The following is a 24,521-nucleotide window of genomic DNA, read 5'->3' as shown; positions in this document are numbered from 1 at the left end:
TAATAATAATAATAATAATAATAATAATAATAATAATAATTACTATTATTATTATTATTTTTTTTTTATATAGCAGTAATAGTTAAAGTAAATACCCCCTTATTATTCTCTTGTCCATTTATTAGCTGCTTAAGAAAACCAATATCACAATTTCTGATGAAGGTCTTTAACTACTTAAAAGTTTTTTCCTTTTTTTCCTTTTTTTCCTTTTTACTTGACATGTACTTTCTGGTTTTCTAAGCATTTGCAATTTTGTCCTAAGCAACTATACCTATATGTTATCTATGGTTGTACATAACAATATATAAATCCTGTAAAATAATGTTATTATTATCCTCATCAACAATAATAATAATAATAATTATTATTATTTTATAGCAGTAATATTTAAAGTAAATACTCCCTTATTATTTTCCTGTCCATTTATTAGCTGCCGAAGAAAACCAATAACATAATTTCTGATAAAGGTCTTTAACTACTTTAAACTTTTTAACTTTTTTTTTTACTTTTTTACTTTTTACTTGGCATGTACTTTCTGGTTTTCTAAGCATTTGCAATTTTGTCCTAAGCAACTATTACCTATATGTTATCCATGGTTGTACATAATAATGTTATTATTATCCTCATCAACAACAACAATAACAATACTAATAATAATAATTATAACTATTATTTGTATTATTATTATTATTTTGTAGCAGTAATATTTAAAGTAAATACTCCCTAGTTATTTTCCTGTCCATTCATTAGCTACTGAAGAAAACCAATATCACAATTTCTGATTCTGGTCTTTAACTACTTCAAACTTTTTTACTTTTTTTTACTTTTTTTACTTTTCACTTGGCATGTACTTTCTGGTTTTCTAAGCATTTAAAATTTTGTTCTAAGCAACTATACCTATATATCTATGGTTGTAACTATATATTTTAGAAATAGCCCCAATTCTAAATACCCCCCCCCCCCCCCCCACACACACACACACACACACACACACACTTCTAATCAGAAAAAGAGATATTAAATGTGTACTAACCTGGTTAAATAAAAGGCGAAATTCAGGAGGACAGTATAAAATAACATGATAGGACCGTGCAATGCTCTCTTCGGTTTCAGCCTCCTCTGCTCTCTTAGATTTATTAGTGTCACACAAAGTAGAAAGTTAAACTAAAGTGACCAAATTCAGCAAGTCCAACAATGAGGACACAGCCTCTTCCATATTAATGATATCAGAGCGCCACCTAGTGGTGAAGTGCTGCACTGATCAGTTGGGTCAATATAAAGATCAATATAACAAAAGCAATGGGGTTGAATTAGTAAAGCATTTGAGGCTCATCATTTGCAACATTAATGAGAGTAAATAAGGTGAATCTGTGTTCTATTGTATGTAGAGGGAAAAAAAATCTGACAGCAGTTTAATTAAAAAAAAAAAAAGTACTGGCTTTGGCTATCCATTGATCTGTCAACCAAAGAGCATTAGAATCAATATTTAAATCCTAAAGATTATCTAAATTTAAAAACAGTTCCAGGTAGGGGGTGCTCTTGCGCGTGCCGCCACCTGCTCCCTTCCTGTGTCATTACACACAGCGGAAGCCGATCGGCGGGTGTCGGGTAGTGCGCTGGCACCCGCTAATTGTCGGACAGAGAGACAGAACTGCATTCTGCCTATGTAAACAAGGCAGATCTCAGTTCTGAAAGGGGGGGAAGCAGGGGCGGCCAGTCCATTAAGGGCACACGGGCGCCGCCCCCTCTCTCCATCCACCCCCTCTATGTAGAATGAATAGATTCATGTATTGCACTCGGAGTCCACCCAGATGTGTTAGAAAAGTAAATTAATATTTGCTTTTCTAAGACTGAACCGCTTCTCTGCCAATCAGATAGCGCTGGTCTGATACCCGTCACCTGATTGGCTGAAAGAACAGGCGCTGCTATTGGATGCCTAGCAGGAAGCAAGAAGAGAGCGCAGAGGACACAATTCGCTGCTGCTTGACCTGCCACCAAGATGGGGTAAGTGCCAGTCAGACAGCGGGCGAGCAGTCACAGTGGCTGCATTTGATGGGCACAATGGCCGCTTTTGATGGCACAGTGGGTGCAATTGACTGGCACAGTGGCTGCATTTGATGTGGCATAGTGGCTGCATTTTATGGGGCACAGTGGCTGCATTTGATGGGACACAGTGATTACATTTGATGGCACAGTGGCTGCATTTGATGGGCACAGTGGCAGCATTTGATGGGCACAATTAATGCATTTGATGGCACAGTGGGTGCAATTGATGGGCCCAATGACTGCATTTGATGGCACAGTGGCTGCAATTGATGGCACAGTGGCTGCAATTGATGGGCACAATGACTGCATTTGATGGCACAGTGGCTGAATTGATGGGCACAGTGGCTGCATTTAATGGGGCACAGTAAGTTCATGACCAGGCCATTTTTTGCGATACGGCACTGCGTTACTTTAACTGACAATTGCATGATCGTGCGATGCTGTACCCCAAAAAAATTGATGTCCTTTTTTCCCCATAAATAGAACTTTCTTTTGGTGATTTTTGATCTCCTCTGCATTTTTTTTTTTCACTATAAACAAAATAAAAAAAAAAAAATTTGCTAGTGTGAATATTTGGGCAGGAAAAGGTGGAGATTGGAGCAGTGTGTGGGGACCCTGAGCATTGTGCATCCAATCAAATCAAATATTTGCTGAGTTTACAACAAAGAGAAGCTCTGTGTGTAATCTGTTTGTATGGACTTAGACTGGCCTCATATGGAGAGGTTAAATATTGACAGCTTACGGGAAGACTTTTTTTTTTTTTTACTTCACTATTGTGTTAAAATTTTGAGATCTGCAAATATCAAATAAAGGAACACAATGAGGACTGCTGAGAGGTGACAAAGGTTTAGGACCTGTAACTAGAAAATACTGTACATTACAGTGGTGGCTCAAAATGTTTGGGGGGGCACAAACAAACTAAAAAATTCTGAAAAAAAACCCATAAATTGCAGCCTCACTGTGCCCATCAATTGCAGCCACTGTGCCCATCAATTGCAGCCACTGTGCCCATCAAATGCAGCCACTGTGCCCATCAAATGCTGCCACTGTGCCCATCAAATGCAGCCACTGTGCCCATCAATTGCTACCACTGTGCCCATCAATTGCAGCCACTATGCCCATCAAACACAGCCACTGTGCCCATCAATTGCTACCACTGTGCGCAGCAATTGCCGCCACTGTGCCCATCAAACGCAGCCGCTGTGCCATCAATTGCAGCCACTGTGCCCATCAAATGCTGCCACTGTGCCCATCAAATGCAGCCACTGTGCCCATCAATTGCCACTACTGTGCCCATTAATTGCCGCCACTATACCCATGAAACGCAGCCACTGTGCCCATCAAATGCAGTCACTGTGCCATCAAATGCAGCCACTGTGCCCATCAATAGGCGTCCAATCACAGCGCCTGTCGTTCCAGCGCGCAGGCGGAGAGGTGGTTCAGTGTTAGGAAAGCGAATATTCATTCGCTGTTCTAACACAGCTGGGTGAACTGCGAGCGCCAAGCTCTAATCAGGTGCTTCAAAAACACCCCCCGCCGCTCTAATTCAGGCACCTGGTGCCGGAAAAGGGGGTGTCAGCGACGGCCATGGATAGATTCATGCTATGCATGAATCTATCCATTGGTGATATGGGGGTGGCTGAAGAGAGGAGGCGGCATTATAACAATGTATGGGGGAGTCTGAAAATTCTCTCTACAACTTCAATTGCATATTAATGTTTACTAACAGATACTGAATTGTTATTTAGATAAGAAAACTGATAAAGTAGTACAGATGCAATGCTTTGGATAAGATAGGCAGCTTACTTGTGTAGGGATCTGCTGCCCTCTACTGTCTGTAATTGTAAATGCCTGTGCTTCTATTACACACAGTTAAAGGTGTTGTAAACCTCCATTTTCAATTTGTACCTAAAGGTAAGGCTATAATAAGGCTTACCTATGGGTACTGTAAAAATCTCCTAAACGTGCACCGCTTAGGAGACATGTACTCTGTACTGCGCCAATGATGTCATCGTTGCATGTGCTGTGAAGGAACCGCCCTCCGTGCCGTTTCTTCACTAGCGAGTGCCGTGACTGGAGGCTAGAGAATTACTTAGAACCCCCCAAACATTAATATATATCTATATATTTTTTTAGCAGAGACCCTATAGAATAAAATGTTGGGTGTTGCAATTTTTTAATGTCACGCGGTTTTTTGCGCAGCGATTTTTTAACCGCAAATTTTTTGTAAAAGAAAAACACTTTTATTAATTAAAAAAATAACAAAACACTAAAGTTATCCCAATTTTTTTGTATAATATAAAAGATATTGTTACGCCGCGTAAATTGATACCTAACATGTTACGCTTTAAAATTGAGTCTGCCCGTAGGAATGGCGGCAAACTACGGTGCTTAACCACTTCCCGCCCGGCCTATAGCAAAATGGCGGCCGGGAAGTGGTTCAGTTATCCTGACTGGGCATCATATGACGTCCAGCAGGATAAGCCGCGATCGCGCGCCCTAGGGGGCGTGCAGCATGGCGATCGTAGGTCTGGTGTGTCAGTCTGACGCACCGCAACACCGATCTCGGTAAAGAGCCTCTGAGGAAAGGCTCTTTACCACGTGATCAGCCGTGTCCAATCACAGCTGATCATGGTGTAAACTGGAAGAGATGTTTATCGGCTTTTCCTCACTCGCGTCTGACAGAGGAGAGCCGATCGGCTGCTCTCCTGACAGGGGGGGTCTGTGCTGATTTTTTATCAGCGTATCCCCCCTGCGGATGCCTGCCCAGGACCACCAGGGATGCCGCCAGGACCACCAGGGATGCCCACAAAGGACACCCACCAGGTATGCCACCCTGAACCACCAGGGATATGCCAATCAGTGCCCAGGCAGATGCCAATCAGTGCCCATCAGCAATGCCTGCCAGTGCCAGTGCCCATCAGCAATGCCTGCCAGTGCCAGTGCCCATCAGTGATGCCTATCAATGCCATCTATCAGTGCCTCCCATCGGTGCTTATCAGTGCCACTCATAAGTATCCATCAGTGCCGCCTATCAATGCCCATCAGTGCCGTCTATCAATGCCCATCAGTGCTGCATATCAGTGCCACCTATCAGTGCCGCCTATCAGTGCCCATCAGTGCCACCTCATCAGTGCCACCTCATTTTGTTTGGGTCCAGTGTAGCATGACCACGCAATTGTCATTTAAAAAGTGACAGCGTGGCACATGCCACTTTGCCGCCGTATATATAAGTTATATGGTCGGCAAGTGGCCCCATTACTTTAAAGGACTGTAAACCTTCACATATACCCAGTGCAGCGACTGGCCTCAGGTGATACACTGAGATGAAACAAATCCTCCCACATACATTGTACCTGTTTATCTGCAGTCTTCTCGTCTCTACACCCATTCAAAGTCCAGAATGTAAAAAGCTGGTCTGAGATTTCAGAAAAATGGGGACGGAGAGCGGAAGTTACGCTCTGCAGAGCTCAGTGAAGAGAGCTCTGAGTGCTGATTAGAGGGAAGGGACACACCCCCTCCCCCTTCACACAGCACACAGGAACAGACCCGAGGCCTTCAATCACAGGCTGCGTGCTGGAGCTCTCCCCAGTTATCTTTTTTCTTTTGATGTCAGAAAAACTTGTCAGAAGTGACTCATGCTGATAGCTGAGGAAGGAGGCAGTAGACAGAAATGACACTTAGTGCTCTGGATGGAGCAGGACCTCTTTCTCAAGGCATAATGTTGCCTATAGGCACCACTGGGTTCTATCATAGTAACCACCATCCTATCTTGGCATTCCTGGTAGAATTGTTAAAGGAAGTGTCTCAGACTCTTTTTGGCCTCATGGGCTTGTAAATCTTTCCAAACCATTCTGCACAATTTTCCATCGTTTTCTGCTCTGTAATACTCATATTTTAGAGCCTGCTTTGGATTCCTGTTTACTTCAACGAGACTTTGCAGCTTCGAAATATTACATTTTGAGGGTTCTCAAATTTGTAAAGATTTCGTCTGAACCACAACTGATCAAACATTTCATAAATTTGCTTATCTCTACCTGGCAAGTGTTTTGACCCTTCCACACCCCATCTAGAACAAGGGTCTCCTGGGGGGGTTTACTGTCCTTCAGACTTCGAGTGGCCAGCATAAGTAGAAAATGCCTTGAAGTCAATGGGGTTAACAATGCCCCATTATTGGTACTAGTGGGAGGAATAGTGCCTCATTGTTGGTATCAGGGGAAGGATATAGTCCCCCCATTATTGCTATCAGTAGGAAGTATAGTGCCCTGCCGTTGGTGTCAGTGGGAAGAATAGTGCCCCATTGTTGGGGTCAATGGGTAGGATTAATGCCCTATTTTTAGGGTGAATGGGTAGGAATAGTGCCCTTTTGTTGGGGTGAATGGGTAGGAATAGTGCCCTATTTTTAGGGTGAATGGGTAGGAATAGTGCCCTTTTGTTGGGGTGAATGGGTAGGAATAGTGCCCTATTTTTGGGGTCAATGGGCAGAAATAGTGCCCTATTGTTGGCGTCAATGGGTAGGAATAGTGCCCTATTTTTGGGGTGAATGGGTAGGAATAGTACCCCATTGTTGCGGTCAATGGGTAGGAATAGTGCCCTATTGTTGGAGTCAATGGGTAGGAATAGTGCCCTATTGTTGGAGTCAATGGGTAGGAATAGTGCCCTATTGTTGGAGTCAATGGGTAGGAATAGTGCCCTATTGTTGGGGTCAATGGGTAGGAATAGTGCCCTATTGTTGGGGTCAATGGGTAGAAATAGTGCCCTATTGTTGGGGTCAATGGTTGGGAATAGTGCCTAATTGTTGGGGTCAATGGGTAGGAATAGTGCCCTATTGTTGGAGTCAATGGGTAGGAATAGTGCCCTATTGTTGGGGTCAATGGGTAGGAATAGTGCCCCACCCATCATTGGAGCACAGGTGTGTCAGGAGGAAGGTCTCTCTGAAGCTGCTGCAGGTGATCCGTGTGAGAGGGGAGTGGTGGTGAAATCTATCCCAGCTCTCCTGGCCCCTTTCTGGGGAAGCCATGGAGGACAGCGGGGCCTCTCCTGCTGGAAGCTCTCAGCCATCTCCTGGGCCATCAGGTAACATACCTGCCCCTGTGCAAGCCATGGTTGGGGATCTCTCTGCCCCTGGTGAGAATGAAGGCTCAGAGGCAATTCAGGAGCGAGTGGTGGCCGGGATTAAGGTCCTGAATAAGGAGAGAGACAAACTCTATAAACTGTGAGCGGAGCTGAAGCGCCTGAGAAGGCAGCGTGAGGGCTTGCATAGCCAGAAACGTGGATCCATGGATCCGGAGATCCAACTGGCCAAGGTCCGGGTTGAACACCAGGAGACCATTGTGGCCATGATGGAAGGCAGAGATGGGCCCTTTAAGGAAAAATTCTGCAATGACAGAAGGTTTGCCAGGATGACAAAAATGGAGGTGGAGGAGGAGACCCCCAGTTCAGACCCCCTGCCCCCTCAGGGAGAGGTAAGCAGCCCCATGCCTTCCCAGGACTCAGGAGGCATGCTCAGGGCCATCCAGGTAATGGAGTCTCCTATGCGGGAGGATCAGCTGGTGTTCCATGAAGAGGACATTGCTGATAATGTGCCTGACAAGGTAAAGCCTGTCAAGCCCCATGTGGTGCATAAAACTGTTTTTGTGAACACTGTGACTGATACAGACAATGTGCCCAGTGACAATCAGGCTGCTAGTCCTATGTGTAGCAATGCTGTACCTGCTGATGCTGCAGTGCAGCAAAAAATGCATTTAAAAAATGACATTCCTGCAGAGGAACTGCAAGATTTAGCAGAACCAATTAACCCCCCTTTAGCTGAGTCTAAAGCTGTTTGCCCCACAGCTGCTGAGGACTCTACAGCACAGCTTCAGGAGACAGCTGGTATTACATCAGAAACTGTGACTATTCCTGATGTGAATGTGAATGTTTGTGTGACTGATAAAAAATCATCCCAGTACCAGTGTGATGGACAGTCCTACCAACTCCGTTCCAGCAGATAATAATAATGATAATTGTAATATACAGACTAATGTGACATCAGTGTGGGGCCTTGGCCCTGATAAACCTACATTTGCTCAGGTGGTACGCTCTGCTCCTGGTAGCTCCGCCCCAAGCGGGTTTTCCCCCTGCGGCCTAGCACTTTGGGCACCCCAGGATCTGGTCTTGGGTCTCTGGCTTCTGCTGGGGGTCCAAGACGAAATGTAGTGATTCTTATATGGGAAGGTGGTGCAATCCCTCCAGCACGGCGTGCAGTGGTAGACATGACTTTGGAGATGGGTTTTGGGGCAAACGATCTGTATGCCCTAATACATGTTGCTGGGAGCTGGGAATATACTATTAGTTTCACCAGGCCAGAGGGTCTTGACCTGTTCTGGGAGCGATATGAGGCTCGGTGCAGGTCAAGACCCGAATGGGAAGGTCTGACCCCAGTTGCGGTTTCACAAAGGTCTACAGTGGAAAAAAATCACAATTATTCTCACTAATGAGAGTGTTCCTGCTCGAGATTTAGAGGTCTGGTTAAAGAATTATGGTGAGGTTTTGACTAAGCCCGATAAAATACTTGATGAACGTAACATCTGGACTGGGGGTTGGTCGGTTACAGTCAGGTTGGCCAGGGATGGGAATGTTGTCCGTCACCTGCCCTCCTCAGCTTTTATAGGGAGGGATAGGATGACTATTTTCTACCCTGGTCAGCCGAAGCTGTGTCACTGCTGTGGAGAAAAGGGGCATTTGAGCTCTTCCTGTTCAACCTTGATATGTTCAGTGTGTCGGGGTCAGGGTCATATGGCCAAGGACTGCACCGAGATGATCAGGTGCAACCTGTGCCTGCGCCTTGGCCACCCCTATAGCAGATGTCCTGAAGCCTGGCACAATATGGCAAAGGAGGTACTAGATGACTTGTCAAGGCTGGACAGGATGGAGGGTGATGCCCCTGGTGTACCATCCTCCTCTGCGGTGACCGACTCCCCTGGTCCTGTTCAGGATCCCTCTGCAGTTCCTGCGGCCACCCCTCCTGTGTCTGTAAGTATTCCTTCTGTATCTGTCTGTGTCCCCCCCGCCTACTGTACCCTCTCGTCTTGTGTCAGAACCTTCCAAGTCTGTGCCCCCCGAGTCAGTTCCCCCCCAGGAGTCTACCCCTCCTAAGTCTGACTCAAAGGGAGCACCCCCCCCACCAGGAGTGGTAGCGGGTACTAAAAAGGTTGTTTCTTCCTCTGTAAAGGAGTCTTCTGTAAAGACTTCACAGAAAAAAGTAAGAGATGAGGGCATCTCTGAAGCTGACCTGCAGTACCTGGAGGAGAGAAGGAAGGTTGGAAAGCGGAAGAAGCAGGTGGTGAAGACGGAACAGGCTCCAGTGCCTGTCTCCAACCGTTATAGGTCCTCTAACTGGGATATTTCTTCATCTGGAGCTTCTTCGGAGCGAAGTTCCGATTCTGAGATGGAGTTTGAGGCGGCCTCAAGAAAGAGAGAGGCTTCTGGTGATGAGCAGCAGAGGGGAGCTAAGAAGCAATCCACCCAATAACCCAAATGGCGGTTCCCCCTCCGTTAAAAGTGGTGACAATAAATGTCGCCAGCATTAAGTCAGTAAGAGCTCGTTCTATGGCCTTCTTTTTGTTCAGCCAATTAGATGCTGAAATTTTATTTTTGCAAGAGACTAGGCTCACCTCCTTGGCAGATATTCATATGGCCAAGAGAGAGTGGAGGTATGGTCCATCTTACTGGTTTCTTGCGGCCGAGCCTTACGGCGGTGTGGCGGTGTTGTTTAAAACCGGCATGGTAACTGTCCGGCGGGTTATTGAGGTGGAGATTGGGAGATGTATGGTCTTAGACGTCCTTGTGGGAGGGCAGGACCTGTGCCTAATTAATGTTTATGGGCCGCACACAAAGTGGGACAGGAAGTGCCTTTTTACAAGGATCAAGCCATTTCTTTTTACATCCCGGCAAGTGGTCTTTGGAGGTGACTTTAATACAGTAACTAGGCCTAAGGACAGGAAGGACTTCAAGGACAGGCTGGGATATGATAGCGTTTTTTTAAATAGTATGGTTAGGGATGCTGGTCTTGTGGATGTGCACATTAAGCACCTCCCAGATGACACTGGGTTCACCTTTCATCGAGGTAATAGTCAGAGTAGAATATATAGTTTTTTTTTTTAAGGAGACCTCTGCTTTCTCACCCCCAGTGGTGCAGGCAGTAGAGTTCTCTGATCACTGTATGCTATCTGTGGTCCTGAATGCTTCAGACGCCCCTCAGAGGGGCAAGGGCATCTGGAGATTGAATTAGACTCTACTAAAGGAAGAACATGTTAGACTTTCAGGCACAGGTGACCATCCTGGACTTTTGTAGCAGCAAGGCTGAGTGGTGGGAGCTGACCAAAAAGAGGATCGCTGGATTCTTCAGGGGCCTAGCCAATAGAAAACAGTTTAATAAATACATGACCTACCAACGTTTACGGAGGAAGCTGGATATTCTTGTCTCGAGAGGAGGAGATCCTGGGGAAACCTCCGAAGTGAAACTCCTTCTCAGGAAGTGTCAATATGACTGGCATGCCTCTTTGGTTCTGGAGAGGGACTATGGGAAGTACCACTCGCTTGACCCTTACCAGAACTGCAAACAAGGTGTAGCAGTTAAAACGGTCGTTGGCCTTAAGGACAGTACAGGTTCCTTGACAAAGTCCAGGTCAGGGATTCTGGAGGTCGTGAGGTCCTTTTATGCTCATCTTCTTGGGAGGAAAGAGCTTGACCGTGACAAGATGGAAAGCTTTTTGGACTCTACTCCAGGTCTAAATGATGAAGATGTCCCATTGATGAATTTGACAGAGGAGATCGCAGTTGAAGAGGTGATAAGGGCAATTGAACAGCTTGCCATCAAAAAGTCACCTGGACCGGATGGCTTGACGGCTGAGTTTTACAAAGCTTTTAAATCTATTCTGGCCCCACATTTGGTAGAGGTTTTTAACAGTTGCCTTGCTGAGGGGGTACTTCCCCCTTCCATGAGGCACACAGCTGTGATTCTTCTTTCAAAGGGTAAAGATCCTTCGATGATTGAGAATTGGCGCCCCATCAGCCTTCTTAATGTCGATAGAAAGATACTGGCAAAGATATTTTTCTGGCGCCTATCGTCAGTAGCAGAGTCTTTGCTTTCTCGCCATCAGCACTGTTCGGTCCAGGGTAGGTGCACCTTCACAGCAGTTTTAGCTGTCCGGGAGGCTTTGGAGCGGTGCAGGGCTGCAGGCTGGGGAAAGTATTTGCTGACATTGGATCAGGCAAAAGCTTTTGATCGTGTTAACCATGAGTACCTGTGGTTGCTCCTTAGTAAGTAGGGTCTGCCGGGTGGTTTTGTCGATTGGTTAAAAGTCTTGTATAAGGGGGCAGAAAGCTTTCCTCTTGTTAATGGTTGGGTTGGGCAGTCCTTTGAGGTTGGCTCCGGGGTGCGCCAGGGTTGTCCCCTGAGTCCCCTGCTCTATGTGTCTGACATCACCCCTTCATCAGGAGGCTAGAGAGCAGCATGTTGTGTGGGGTGCCAGTGGGGCTCCCGGGTGAGCCGCCTTTGAGGGTTGTTGCCTATGCGGACGATGTGTCCGTGATTGTCACTGGGGTGGATGAAGCAGAGGAGGTGGTCTCTCTGACATCACGGTATTCTGAAGCATCAGGCTCCAAGATCAATCAGGAAAAGAGTGAAGTTTTCTGGATGGGAAAGGAAGGTGAGGGTTTTGATCTCCTGGACACCTTTCCAGTTCCCCAGGAAAGAATTAAGATTCTAGGCATTGAATTTGGACCCGGCGATTATGGCCTCAAAAACTGGGAAGGCAGACTGGAAATTGCCAATACTAAGGTGGTCAGCTGGAAGAGATGGAAGTTATCTATGAGGGAAAGGGTTGATCTGATTAAGACTTACCTGATTCCGATCTTCTTGTATGTCAGCTTTGTCTGCATCTTGCCAGTGTTTCTCTATGCTAGGGTCAGTAGTGTGTTCTTCCAGATGTTGTGGGGGAACAGACTGAACCCCATCAAGAGGAATGTCACCTATCTATCCAGGAGGGAGAGTGGCTTAGGTATGGTCAACCCAGTTCTTTTCTTTTCACTGCTTTTTCTCAAGTTTAATATTGGTAATATGCTTGCAGTGGAACCTCCTGGATGGGCAGGCATATTTAGATCTTGGTTTAGGCCTTTTCTACGACTTTGGGAAGAAGGTGGCCAAGTGAAGAATCTCAGGGGTCATCGTGGTCAGCTACCAGCCTATGTCGCTCCGTGCCTGAAGTTACTATGGCAGTGGCTATTGTCGGCTGAAGATCTCAGATCGGTTCCGAGGAAAGTCGTTATGAGTCGAGTCTTGAGCGAAGTCTTTCATGACCCACTGGCCTTAAGGGATTGCCCAGGCCCAGTTTTGAGGGCAGGGTTAAGGCTTATTAATTTGGACAGAGTACCCCCTAAATTTAGGGATCTGGCCTGGTTGTGCTTCCATGGGAGGCTCTATGTTAGGGGCAATTTGAAATTCCGCAGTGGGATGGATCGTAGCTGTCCTCGGGAGGAGTGTGCAGGTGAGGAGGAGACTATGGACCATTTTCTGCTTCATTGCCCTTTTAACATAGAGGTGTACAAACAGGTGGGGCTGGCCCTCGGTGTTCCTTTCCTCTCCAGGCTGGGTTATGCTGAGTGGGTGTACGGAGCATTCAATACCGGTGGTGTTTTTTGTTTGGATACACTTTTTTTAGTTAGCCTAGTAGTCCGTTATTTCACTTGGAATGCACAGTGTCAGGTCAGCATTTGGCATAAAATCCTTCCTGTTGAGGTGGTGGTGTATGACATTTTGCATGAGGTGGAGAAGATTCGGGTGCTCGTGAGAGACAAGCGGAGTCAGGGGGCTTGGTTGAAGGCATGGAGGGGTTTCAAGCCTCCCTGACTGCCAGGAGTCTCTTTCCCGGGTGTGGCTGTCTGTCTCTTATCACCCTAGATTATTTTTTTTTTTTTGGATTAATTTTTGATAAATGGCTGCCTACATAGGTGATGGGTTGTGCCTCTTAGGCCCTCTCTGCTGCTTTATGTAAATAATTTTAGTAGTGGATTATGTATATATTGTATATATTCTGAACATGGATGTGTATTCCTTGGATTTCTGTTGAAGTTTTGTAGTATGGTTTTGTTTTTTACTTTTGTATAAAATTGGTTGCTTGATTCTTTTCAATAAAAGATCAATAGTGCCCTATTTTTGGGGTGAATGGGTAGGAATAGTGCCCTATTGTTGGGGTCAATGGGTGGAAATAGTGCCTTATTGTTGGGGTGAATGGGTAGGAATAGTGCCCTATTTTTGGGGTGAATGGGTAGGAATAGTGCCCTATTGTTGGCGTCAATGGGTAGGAATAGTGCCCTATTGTTGGGGTCAATGGGTAGGAATAGTGCCTTATTGTTGGGGTGAATGGGTAGGAATAGTGCCTTATTGTTGGGGTGAATGGGTAAGAATAGTACCCCATTGTTGGCGTCAATGGGTAGGAATAGTGCCCTATTTTTGGGGTGAATGGCTAGGAATAGTGCCCTATTGTTGGGGTCAGTGGGTAGAAATAGTGCCCTATTGTTGGGGTCAATGGGTAGAAATAGTGCCCTATTGTTGGGGTCAATGGTTGGGAATAATGCCTTATTGTTGGGGTGAATGGGTAGGAATAGTACCCCATTGTTGGGGTCAATGGGTGGGAATAGTGCCCTATTGTTGGAGTCAATGGGTAGGAATAGTGTCCTATTGTTGGGGTCAGTTGGTATGAATAGTGCCTTATTGTTGGGGTGAATGGGTAGGAATAGTGCCCTATTTTTGGGGTGAATGGGTAAGAATAGTGCCCTATTTTTGGGGTGAATGGGTAGGAATAGTGCCCTATTGTTGGAGTCAGTGGGTAGGAATATTGCCCTTATTGTTGGGGTGAATCAGTAGGAATAGTGCCTTATTGTTGTGGTGAATGGGTTGGAATTATGCCCTATTGTTGGTGTTAGTGGAAGTAATAGTGCCTCGTATCAGTGGAAGGAATAGTGCCCCAAGGGCCTGATAAAAGCAAGCAAAGGGCCACATCCGACACTCAGGCCACAGTTTGGAGACCACTGATCTAGAACAACAGACACACTTTAAAGTGAACCTGACCTGGCCTAACAGCGTTAGGTGTTTTGTGCTTCCAAACCAGCCAACAGTTCAAAGATTCAAGTTTTTTTTCTGTCTGTATCCCCACTGGTGTCCTAAAAGGACATGAGAGTCAGAGGGAGGAACCACGGCATGCAGCACAAGACCAGGAAATCAAAAATATTCCAGAATGTCGATCTCTCTTCACGACAACAGATCAGAAGCAGTGCAGCACTGGGAGAGGCGAGAGTTAACTATCATCGTTGCAGAAAAGCCCTTTATTTTATACATTTATTTTAGTGACAGAATCATTTTAAAGTAACAATGTAAAATGTAGGACATCACCAATGGACTGAAAATAATAAATTATAATTTTACCAGAATCTGAGATGAAATTTGTCCTTTATATGCAGGAGAAAAGTCAAGTTATCGTTCAGCCAGAGCTGGGCAGTAATTCCTGTTTATGGCCAATTGGTGTCAGTGAACATTGAAGGTTTTATGGATTTGATTGATCTGAACCATCTCCAAGCAAAGACAAAAAATGGAGAAAACCTAATAGGCGGCCAAGCAGATCAAAGATTAAAAGAGTACCAATGTCAGATGTGTTTTGAGGGAATAAGAAAGTAATTTTTAGGGGTGTATGCTACAAGCTCACAGTTTTCTAAAATCTTTCTGACCATGACGAGTCATCAGGAGGTCCACCGTAAAATATCTGGTGTTGGATAGTCTGTTCTGCTTCTTATCTTGGTGCTGGCCCAAAGGAGGCAACTTGCTGAGGAGCGACGGTCATAGGTTGGTACGTATCACGGGTGCGAACTGATATGTAAGGATGGATCACCCCCTAATCCATGTGTCCAGCTCCTAATCTCCATGCAGGGTGTCAGACACATGGATTTCAATTCTTTTTCTTTTTTTGAAGCACATGATTATAGTATGAGGCTCTAATTCAGGAGTCTCAAACTAATGGCCCTCCAGCTGTTGCACAACTACATGTCCCAACATGCCTCTGCCCGGGGGGAGTCGTGCTTGTAACTGTCAGCCTTGCAATGCCTCATGGGACTTGTAGTTTCGCAACAGCTGGAGGGCCACCAGTTTGAGACCCCTGCTCTAATTGGTTTCAAAAAGGGTGGGCTCAGGGCACAGAGCTCTGCTCCCCGAGCCCACCCACTTGTGTGACAAATTAATATTCGTTAATGTCTTCCTGTTTCTCCTCCCAGCCAATCAGGAAGCGGGTCCTGAGACCCGATTGGCCAGGGAGTCTTAGGACCTGCTTCCTGATTGGCTGGGAAGAGAAGCAACGGCCCCAGCTCTTCCCTCCACAAGCTGCGGGCCATGTGCAGCGAGGAGCAGCAGGTGGAGGGACAGCAACAGCCTCTTCCAGGAGCCCTACCCCGGACCCAGCATGAACACCACTACCTCATCATTCTCCCCCGAACCTCTACCGCAGCAACAGCGGGAGGAGGCCGCCCAGAGCCAAGCAACAGCAGCAAACCGGGGGGGCTTTGTGGTCTCCCCCAAACACCGGCTCATCAAGATTGACAGCTGTGGCTGGACTGACAGCGGGGGTGGGGGGGGTCACCGGCCACTTGGGGAGCACGGCCATTACCTGGAGCCCGGCGGTGGTCAGCACAAGGATGAGCGAGAACAAGGAGAACACCAAGGACAAAAAGGATAAGGTAAGGCCATGGATCTCCACCTTTCTGTTTGATGTCTGGCACACGGGGGACATAGAACCTGGTCACACCACCTCTGCTGGGCCTGCACACCTCTCATTTTAATCATCATTGGGGTCTGCTTACCCCCCCACCCTAGGGGGGTGGGGGGTAGGGGGAGTGAGGGGGCCAGGTTTGTGTGTCCAAAAAAAATTGAACACCAGCCGCCACTGTTGGGATGTGAACTCTGCTGTGTCTGGCAGTAACTCTTTTAGCGGAGCCACCTGAGATGCTGGATAGTTCCCTTTGGATCCTTCAGACCGGGGGTCTCCAAACTGCGGCCCTGGGGCTGGATGCTGCCCTTTGCTTGCCTTTATATAGACCCATGGGGCACTCTTCTATCCACTTACACCAACAATGGTGCGCTAATCCTCCAACTGACACCATCAAAAGGGCACAGTTCCTTCCATTGACACCAACGATGGGGCACAAACACGATTCTTTTTGTTGACACCAACGTTGGGGCACTAGTCCTCCCACTGGCACCAAAGATATGGTATTGTTTACTCCCACTGGACACCTGGATATTTTCTGCTCGAAATGGCCCTAGTCCAGGCCCCCTAAAATCTGAAGGACAGTAAACTAGCTAAAAAGTTTGAAGACCCCTGCTTTAGACAATCTTGTCTTGTACCTTGTTTTTTAATGAACCTTGAACCCCTTGCTGCTCCCATGAACTTTGTAAGCTATAAACTTTAAGCCATACCTTTGCACTTCCTGTTTCCCAGATTATTGTGCTCTCTCCAGCCAATATCTCGCTCTCGTCTCTCCTGCTGCCGTCCGTATCTTCACTACCACTCGTTACTGACCTTTGGCTTGCTCCTCAACTACACTTCTGCTTGATACCTCCCAACCTGCAACCACTTTTTACTGACCTCTGGCTTGTTTACTGACTATGCTTCTGCTTGATCTTTACCTGCTATATCTGCTACCAGACCCGGGCTTGCTCACCTCCTGGAGGGGCGATCCTCAGGACTGTGACCTGATACTAACATGAAGAAAAACCCATCTCCACCATCAGGAGCTCTGGTGAACACTGGTTAGTGCTTAGATCCCGCACCTCAGGTGAGCCTGTGTCATCCGCCAGAGTTGCCTGCTTGTGTATTCATTCAGTTGGCCTCTGTACTGCTATAGCTACTGGACTCCAAGTCTGACCCCTAACCGTGACAGAAGGGAAGGCTGGACGTCAGATTTAAACCCTACCTCCCCTGCCATTAAGCCTCAGTCTCAATAAGGGGTGGGGCTTGGTACTGTAGGTCGGGTGGGTCTTAGTGGCAGGGGTGGTCTTTAATATTGACTTGGAAAAGTCAGGGTCTTGTGTATAGCCTGCATCTATTATCCAAGGCAGCTCCATATGGATGTAAAGACTGACACTAGTACTTGAAGGGACCACAAGAACTTTTACTTTACCCCCTATTGCCAGTTTTTATCTCAAGTCAATATTTCCATTAGAAATCACGAGAAAGAAAATTGAGAAACTGATCAGCAGCCCAAAAAAAAAGGAAAGAAAAACCCAAATCCTCCAAGACATTCTTTCCAGCAAATATAAATATAAATTTCCAGCCAGTATAAATTTGGGTTCAGTAAAGCGCTACAAAGAGATATATGACACGCTCCCATCGCGAGCTACAATCCGAAATCTCATTTCACATAATTGATGAAGCCCCCCTTTACATATCTATCATTCAGTGCGGATAGGAGATGCAGCCGGTTTACCGCCGTGCCTTCCCTTTCTTTAAATAATCCATTGACTTCACACCAGATCGCAACATTGATATCACAGACGTAATTATTTTCATAAATCATTTTTCCGTTCTTCTCATCTCAACAAAAAAAAGGAAAAAAACTTTGATCATATTAATTGTGTTCGCCCAGCAGAACTGAAATCACAGCCGTGACTTTAATTAATAATATTGATTTGCAGCTATAAAAGCGTTCCTGAGAGTCATCGCCGAATACAGAACGATATGCACGACCTGATTAATGAACGCCGTTATTAGCGGAGTGCGACTAACGGAAAACAGCGACAACAACCGGGAGAATGAACAATACATGTCATTGTCTTTAATTCTCTTATTGTTAATAAAATAGAGATTACAAATTAAAAGGCATCGTGTTGAACATGTTATGGTAGAAGGGGAATTGGGACAATCATAGGACTCGCAAAAAGATCGATATAGTGCAGACTCAGAGCAGTTCTCCAGAATTAAAGTATTCCCTACCAGCAAACTTCTATTTGTAGCACCCTCTAGTGTGCAACTAAATTAGTACAGGCAAATTTACAGTCAGGTCCATAAATATTGGGACATCGACACAATTCTAATCTTTTTGGCTCTATACACCACCACAATGGATTTGAAATGAAACAAACAAGATGTGCATTAACTGCAGACTTTCAGCTTTAATTTGAGGGTATTTACATCCAAATCAGGTGAACAGTGTAGGAATTACAATAGTTTGTATATGTGCCTCACACTTTTTAAGGGACCAAAAGTAATGGGACAGATTAACAATCATCCATCAAACTTTCACTTTTTAATACTTGGTTGCAAATCCTTTGCAGTCAATTACAGCCTGAAGTCTGGAACGCATAGACATCAGCAGACGTTGGGTTTCATCCCTGGTGATGCTCTGCCAGGCCTCTACTGCAACTGTCTTCAGTTCCTGCTTGTTCTTGGGGCATTTTCCCTTCAGTTTTGTCTTCAGCAAGTGAAATGCATGCTCAATCGGATTCAGGTCAGTTGATTGACTTGGCCATTCCATAACATTCCACTTCTTTCCCTTAAAAACTCTTTGGTTGCTTTTGCAGTATGCTTCGGGTCATTGTCCATCTGCACTGTGAAACGCCGTCCAATGAGTTCTGAAGCATTTTGCTGAATATGAGCAGATAATATTGCCCGAAACACTTCAGAATTCATCCTTCTGCTTTTGTCAGCAGTCACATCATCAATAAATACAAGAGAACCAGTTCCATTGGCAGCCATACATGCCCACGCCATGACACTACCACCACCATGCTTCACTGATGAGGTGGTATGCTTTGGATCATGAGCAGTTCCTTTCCTTCTCCATACTTTTCTCTTCCCATCACTCTGGTACAAGTTGATCTTGGTCTCATCTGTCCATAGGATGTTGTTCCAGAACTGTGAAGGCTTTTTTAGATGTTGTTTGGCAAACTCTAATCTGGCCTTCCTGTTTTTGAGGCTCACCAATGGTTTACATCTTGTGGTGAACCCTCTGTATTCACTCTGGTGAAGTCTTCTCTTGATTGTTGACTTTGACACACATACACCTACCTCCTGGAGAGTGTTCTTCATCTGGACAACTGTTGTGAATTGTGTTTTCTTCACCAGGGAAAGAATTCTTCGGTCATCCACCACAGTTGTTTTCCATGGTCTTTTGTTGTGGTTTGTTTTCTTTTGGTGTTGCTGAGCTCACCGGTGCGTTCTTTCTTTTTAAGGATGTTCCAAACAGTTGATTTGGCCACACCTAATGTATTTGCTATCTCTCTGATGGGTTTGTTTTGTTTTTTTCAGCCTAATGATGGCTTGCTTCACTGATAGTGACAGCTCTTTGGATCTCATATTGAGACTTGACAGCAACAGATTCCAAATGCAAATAGCACACTTGAAATTAACTCTGGACATTTTATCTGCTCCTTGTAAATGGGATAATGAGGGAATAACACACACCTGGCCATGGAACAGCTGAGCAGCCAATTGTCCCATTACTTTTGGTCCCTTAAAAAGTGGGAGGCACATATACAAACTGTTGTTATTCCTACACCGTTCACCTGATTTGGATGTAAATACCCTCAAATTAAAGCTGAAAGTCTGCAGTTAAAGCACATCTTGTTCGTTTCATTTCAATTCCATTGTGGTGGTGTATAGAGCCAAAAAGATTAGAATTGTGTCGATGTCCCAATATTTATGGACCTGACTGCATGTATGACATGGTTAGTTTGTGAGTCTGAAATTAGGTCAGAATGCAATATTCCCCATGCACAGGGCTTTTTTTCTCAGAGAATAAGTGCAGGATTTCCCCCCTTCTGAGTCATCCTTTGTCTCTGGCCCCTACCCACCTCTGAGAATTGTCTCTTGGCTCCACCCCCTACCCATCTCCCAGTACCGCCCCATTTAGAGAATACAGAACCAAGTCTCATTTTGTGCTACTAAGTAATTTGTATGGAATTTGATAGACCCCACCCCAGCAATAATAGACTCCCCCAGCATCAAAAGATCCCACCACAGCAACAATAGATCCCCCACCTCCCATCAGCAAAATACCACCCTAGCAACAATAGACCCTCAGCAGTAACAGATATCCCAGCAGCCATCTTCAATAGACCCTCCAGCAGCCAGCAACAATAGACCTCTCCCTCAACAGTAGATCCCCCCCAGCAACTATTGACACCCCAGCAACATAAGACCCCCCAGCCAACAACAATAGACCCCCACAAAAAAATAGATCCCCACCAGCAACAATAGATCCCTCCGCAGCCAGCATCAATATACCCTCCAGCACACCTTGCCATAAAATACATTCAGTGTTGGAGGTGCCGGAACTGCGTTCCCCCACGTTCCTGCTGAAAAAAAGCCCTGCCCATGCACACATTCATGGAAATGGCTGTAATAATGCTGGGTGCTGTAATGACCACCGACTGGAAACTGTAGACAATCTGAGTTGAGAAATCTCATCAGCACACCTATGATTCCAAAAGGGTCCAAAGCTTTATTCACATGGTCACACGGTACACATATGGCAACGTTTCGGAGCCACACAGGACTCCTTCCTCAGGCAGGGCATCCTCAGGAGCCCTGCTTGTCTCAGAAATGTTGCCATATGTGTACCGTGTGACCATGTGAATAAAGCTTTTGGACCCTTCTGAGGAATCCTTGGTGCGCTGATGAAATTTCTCCATTGTTTTTCCCCAGTGGGGGTTCCCGCCATGGCCGGCGCTCTCGCTAGGCGAACTTGGCAGCCGTCTAGGGCATACTGTTGCCCAGGATGCAGCCACAGCCACTGGTTTCCCTACTCTCCACCGGCTTCTAAACACTCCCATCCCATGGCGTTCCCACACAGTGCTCCATTCATAAGGCGGTATGATGAGGTATTTTAGTAGTGAAATCTTGCATTGCCATTATTGCCGGCAGCCGCCAGCATTCTTAACAACAAGTAAGTGTCACGGTTGCTAAGGAGAAGGCAGCTGCCGTGTTCTTTAACAACGAATGAGTCATCAGCCACCCAATCCTGAACAACCATGTTGTTTTACTTAAAAAATGTTGACGTTTTATTTTTTTGGGGGGGGGGGAGGGGTGTAAGTAGTTCGTCTTGCCTAGGGAGCTCAAAATAGTCTAGCACCTGCCCTGGTTCCTGCGATTAGCTGCAGGAGGCAGACCCATTGAAAGAAATGAGGAAGCTGTCAGCTCTCGCAGCCAATCGTGGTTGATAACATCTAATTGCTCATGGAGCAATTACCTGCATTTGATTGGCCCTGGATGCAAGCAGATTGCATCCAGGGTCGATCACTTGCGTGCGATTGCGGCATGACTGATTACTTGCAAGTGGCTGTGATTATCTGCCAGAGCCGTCAACCTTTCATTGCTTTCAATGGGGCTGCCTCCCGCAGGTAATCGGGGAAATCCCCACTGGGGTTCTTGCAAGTAATCGCAGGTAGGGTACATTCACAGCTTGTACAGTATATTAGTATAAGAAACTGAAAGAATTTAGGCCCCATTCACATACTGCGTAGCGGCAGCAAGCCTTCCCGCTTGCTATTTTAGTAGCGCAATTTTCAGGTGATACTATATGTTGTGCATAGGGCAGCCCATTCTCTTCAATGGGCTGCCCTATGCGTGCTTGTCGCTCAAAAGAAGCGCCTTCTCCTTTTTGGGGCAACAAGCTTAGCACATTTTTAAACATGCATTTCACCGCGATTATCACGCGAAAATCATGGCAGAATCGCACCGCGTTCGGGGTGCTATTAAGAACAATGACACCCAAACGTGCATTGCACATTTTGCTTCAATTTGGAAATTAGGCGCCGTTTTCATATTACATAGGGGGGAATGAGCTTTCACTCTCAGGGTTAATCTTGAACGGTTTTCACACGATTCCACGTATCGTGCACAGGGCAGCCTTACTTCAATGGGCTGCCCTATGTGCGTTTGTCGCCCAAAAGTAGATTCTGCTCCTTTTTTTTTTGGACAACAAGCTTAGCGTGATTTTAAACGTTTCTTTTTGAAAAAAATCGCACTACATTTGGGGCTCCGTTAGGAATAATGGTACCCAAACGCGCCTTGCCCCTTTTCCTGGCTCAGGCTGAATTCACACCTGAGCGTAGCGTCTTTGGGCGCTTTTCCGGCGTTTTTATACGCGATTTTGGTGCGTTTTTGCGTGACTTTGTGCGTTTGTGTGCAGCGTTTTTGGGCTTTGACGTTTTTTTTAATTACCCAATAGAGAAAACTTATCTGTTGCATCATTCGTTGCTAGGTATTTCCGTTTTTTTAGCTTTTCCATTAGCTTTTATACTTTTTTTTTATTATTATTCATTTATTATAATGTTTTTTTTTGTTAGGGTAAGGGGTTCGAGTTCAGTTTAGGTTAAGGTTAGGATTAGGAGTTGGCGTTAGGGTTATTTATTATTATTTTTATTTTATTTAATTTTATTTATTATTATACGAATATTAATAAATTAATAAATAAATGTAAAATAAATACATAAATAAAAATCATAAATAATAAGAATTTTTTTTTATAAATGAATACTAATTAACAATAAATAAATAATTAACCCTTACCTTTAACCCTTACCCCTTTTTGTTTGTTGAGTGGGTGTTTATTGTTATTTTATTATGATTATTCTTATTAATAATAATCATAATAATAATGTATTTATTTATTTTTTTTTTATTATTCGTATAACGAATATGAATTTACCCGAAGTTACGAATTATCCGGTCCCATTCACTTATATGGGAATCCCCAGCCATGTAAGCAAAGGTGGGGATAGTTAAAAAAAAATCATGTGGTTCCCCTCCAATTCATACCAGGCTCTTTAGGTCTGACAGGAATTTTAAGGAAGACCCCACAAATAAAAAAAAAGTGAGAGTCCCTTTCCCCCTCCCCAAATTCTATACCAGACCCTGTCTGGTCTGGTAAGGATTTTAAGGGGAGCAAAAAAATGTCACACCAGACCCTTAACCGAACATGAAGCCTGACTGGCTAGGAAAGGGGGGGTGGGTGAGCATGTAGCCCCCCAACCTCCTGAACGATAACAGGCCAGATGGTCTCAACAGGGGTACTTTGTTGGGGGGCAGTTCCCTGGCAAAGCACCTTGTCCCCATGTTAATGAAGATAAGGGCCTCTTCCCACAACCCTGGCTCGGTGGCTATGGGGGTCTATGGCTAGGGGGGGGTTATCAAAATAAGTAAGCCTCCTTTAACTATAAGGAGGCACCCGTCCCTCCCTATGTGAATGAGTATAGGGTGCATAGTACCCCTACTCATTCCCAAAAAAATGTAAACAGTAAAAGTAAAACACAAACATGTCTTTTGACAAGTCCTTTAATAAAAGAAAAAACAAAAAAGTCCCACAATGAACATCACCATCAACCACATCATCCAGCAATGTAGATTCACATCAATCACAATGCCCAATGTCCGCTAAAAGAAAAACAAAAAGAAAAACAAAACATGAGACACATTGGGGAGCGACTTTCTTACCCCACCAACAAAATGGCCGCTATGCTAAATTTGATTGGGTCTTTCGGGGGGAGGTTTTCCCTCGCCCTCTATTTAATGATAGCTCAGTCTAGCTGGAGATGAGGTCCTTGATGACGCCCTATGGGAGGGTGAAATGCGTTGACGCAATTTCTGGTATTACTGACGTCACTTCCGGTCTGGTGGAACGCATGCCAGGAACGGCGTTCTCAAACATACAACTCCATGATTGTGCCTGTTTTGATCTTACTTTTTGTAAGTACCCATTCCCTTATGCAATAAAAAACGTTTTAATAGTACTTCACTATGAGGTCCATTCTTTCTCATTTCTGGGTACCTGTTTGTCTGGCTGAGAACCATTCTAAAAGAATTTTTGACCTGATGATCTGACACCAATCCACCATCCCTGGATATTACTATCAAGCTGTAATTGACCCCCAGACTGAAAAGCTGGGTGTCATCTGGATCCGGTGAGTGTGGACACATGAGGGGGTGTTGTGTACACCTGAATATTTCTGAAGCATGTTGCATTTCCTTCACTTTGGATTGGAGCACTTTAGTCACGATTTTTTGGACTTTGTTTTGTTTATTGTATATTTATTTGTTTTTTTTCACTGTTAATGTGTTTGCAAGCGCTATATTATCTATTTACATTTTTTTCAAGTGACCAGCACTTTGTGTATAGCAGCTGTTTTTATTTGAATTTTTTTTTGTTTTACACACCATTAGCGCGAGTATATATTTAGTATTATATATTTTCACATTGGGGATTGATTTACTAAATCGAAAGAACGAAAATCTGAAAATTCGAAAGAACGAAAATCCAAAAATAAGAACCAAAATTCCAAAGAACGATAATCCGAAAATAGGAAAAAAAAATCCGAAAGAACAAATAACATTCGGATAAAATCTATTATAATTAAAATAATAAGTTTATTAACCATTATTATAGTTTTT

General features: G+C 45.0%; 1 protein-coding gene across 1 annotated transcript in view; it reads right to left on the bottom strand.

The window, feature by feature from the left end:
- The window catches only part of LOC141103844 (complement component C8 beta chain-like), a 40,455-nt gene extending 39,266 nt beyond the window's left edge, over positions 1-1,189 (bottom strand). The window contains exon 1 of the mRNA XM_073593881.1: positions 1,034-1,189. Within this exon, the coding sequence (XP_073449982.1) occupies positions 1,034-1,080 (47 nt within the window). The 5' untranslated portion in view covers positions 1,081-1,189. The remainder of the gene's footprint in view (positions 1-1,033) is intronic.
- Positions 1,190-24,521: the final 23,332 nt, after the last annotated feature.

Source organism: Aquarana catesbeiana, linkage group LG07 (assembly GCF_042186555.1).
Source record: "Aquarana catesbeiana isolate 2022-GZ linkage group LG07, ASM4218655v1, whole genome shotgun sequence".
Classification (NCBI taxonomy): Eukaryota; Metazoa; Chordata; class Amphibia; order Anura; family Ranidae; genus Aquarana; species Aquarana catesbeiana.
Note: the sequence above shows the minus strand (reverse complement) of the source record. Positions and strands in the feature narration are given on the sequence as shown.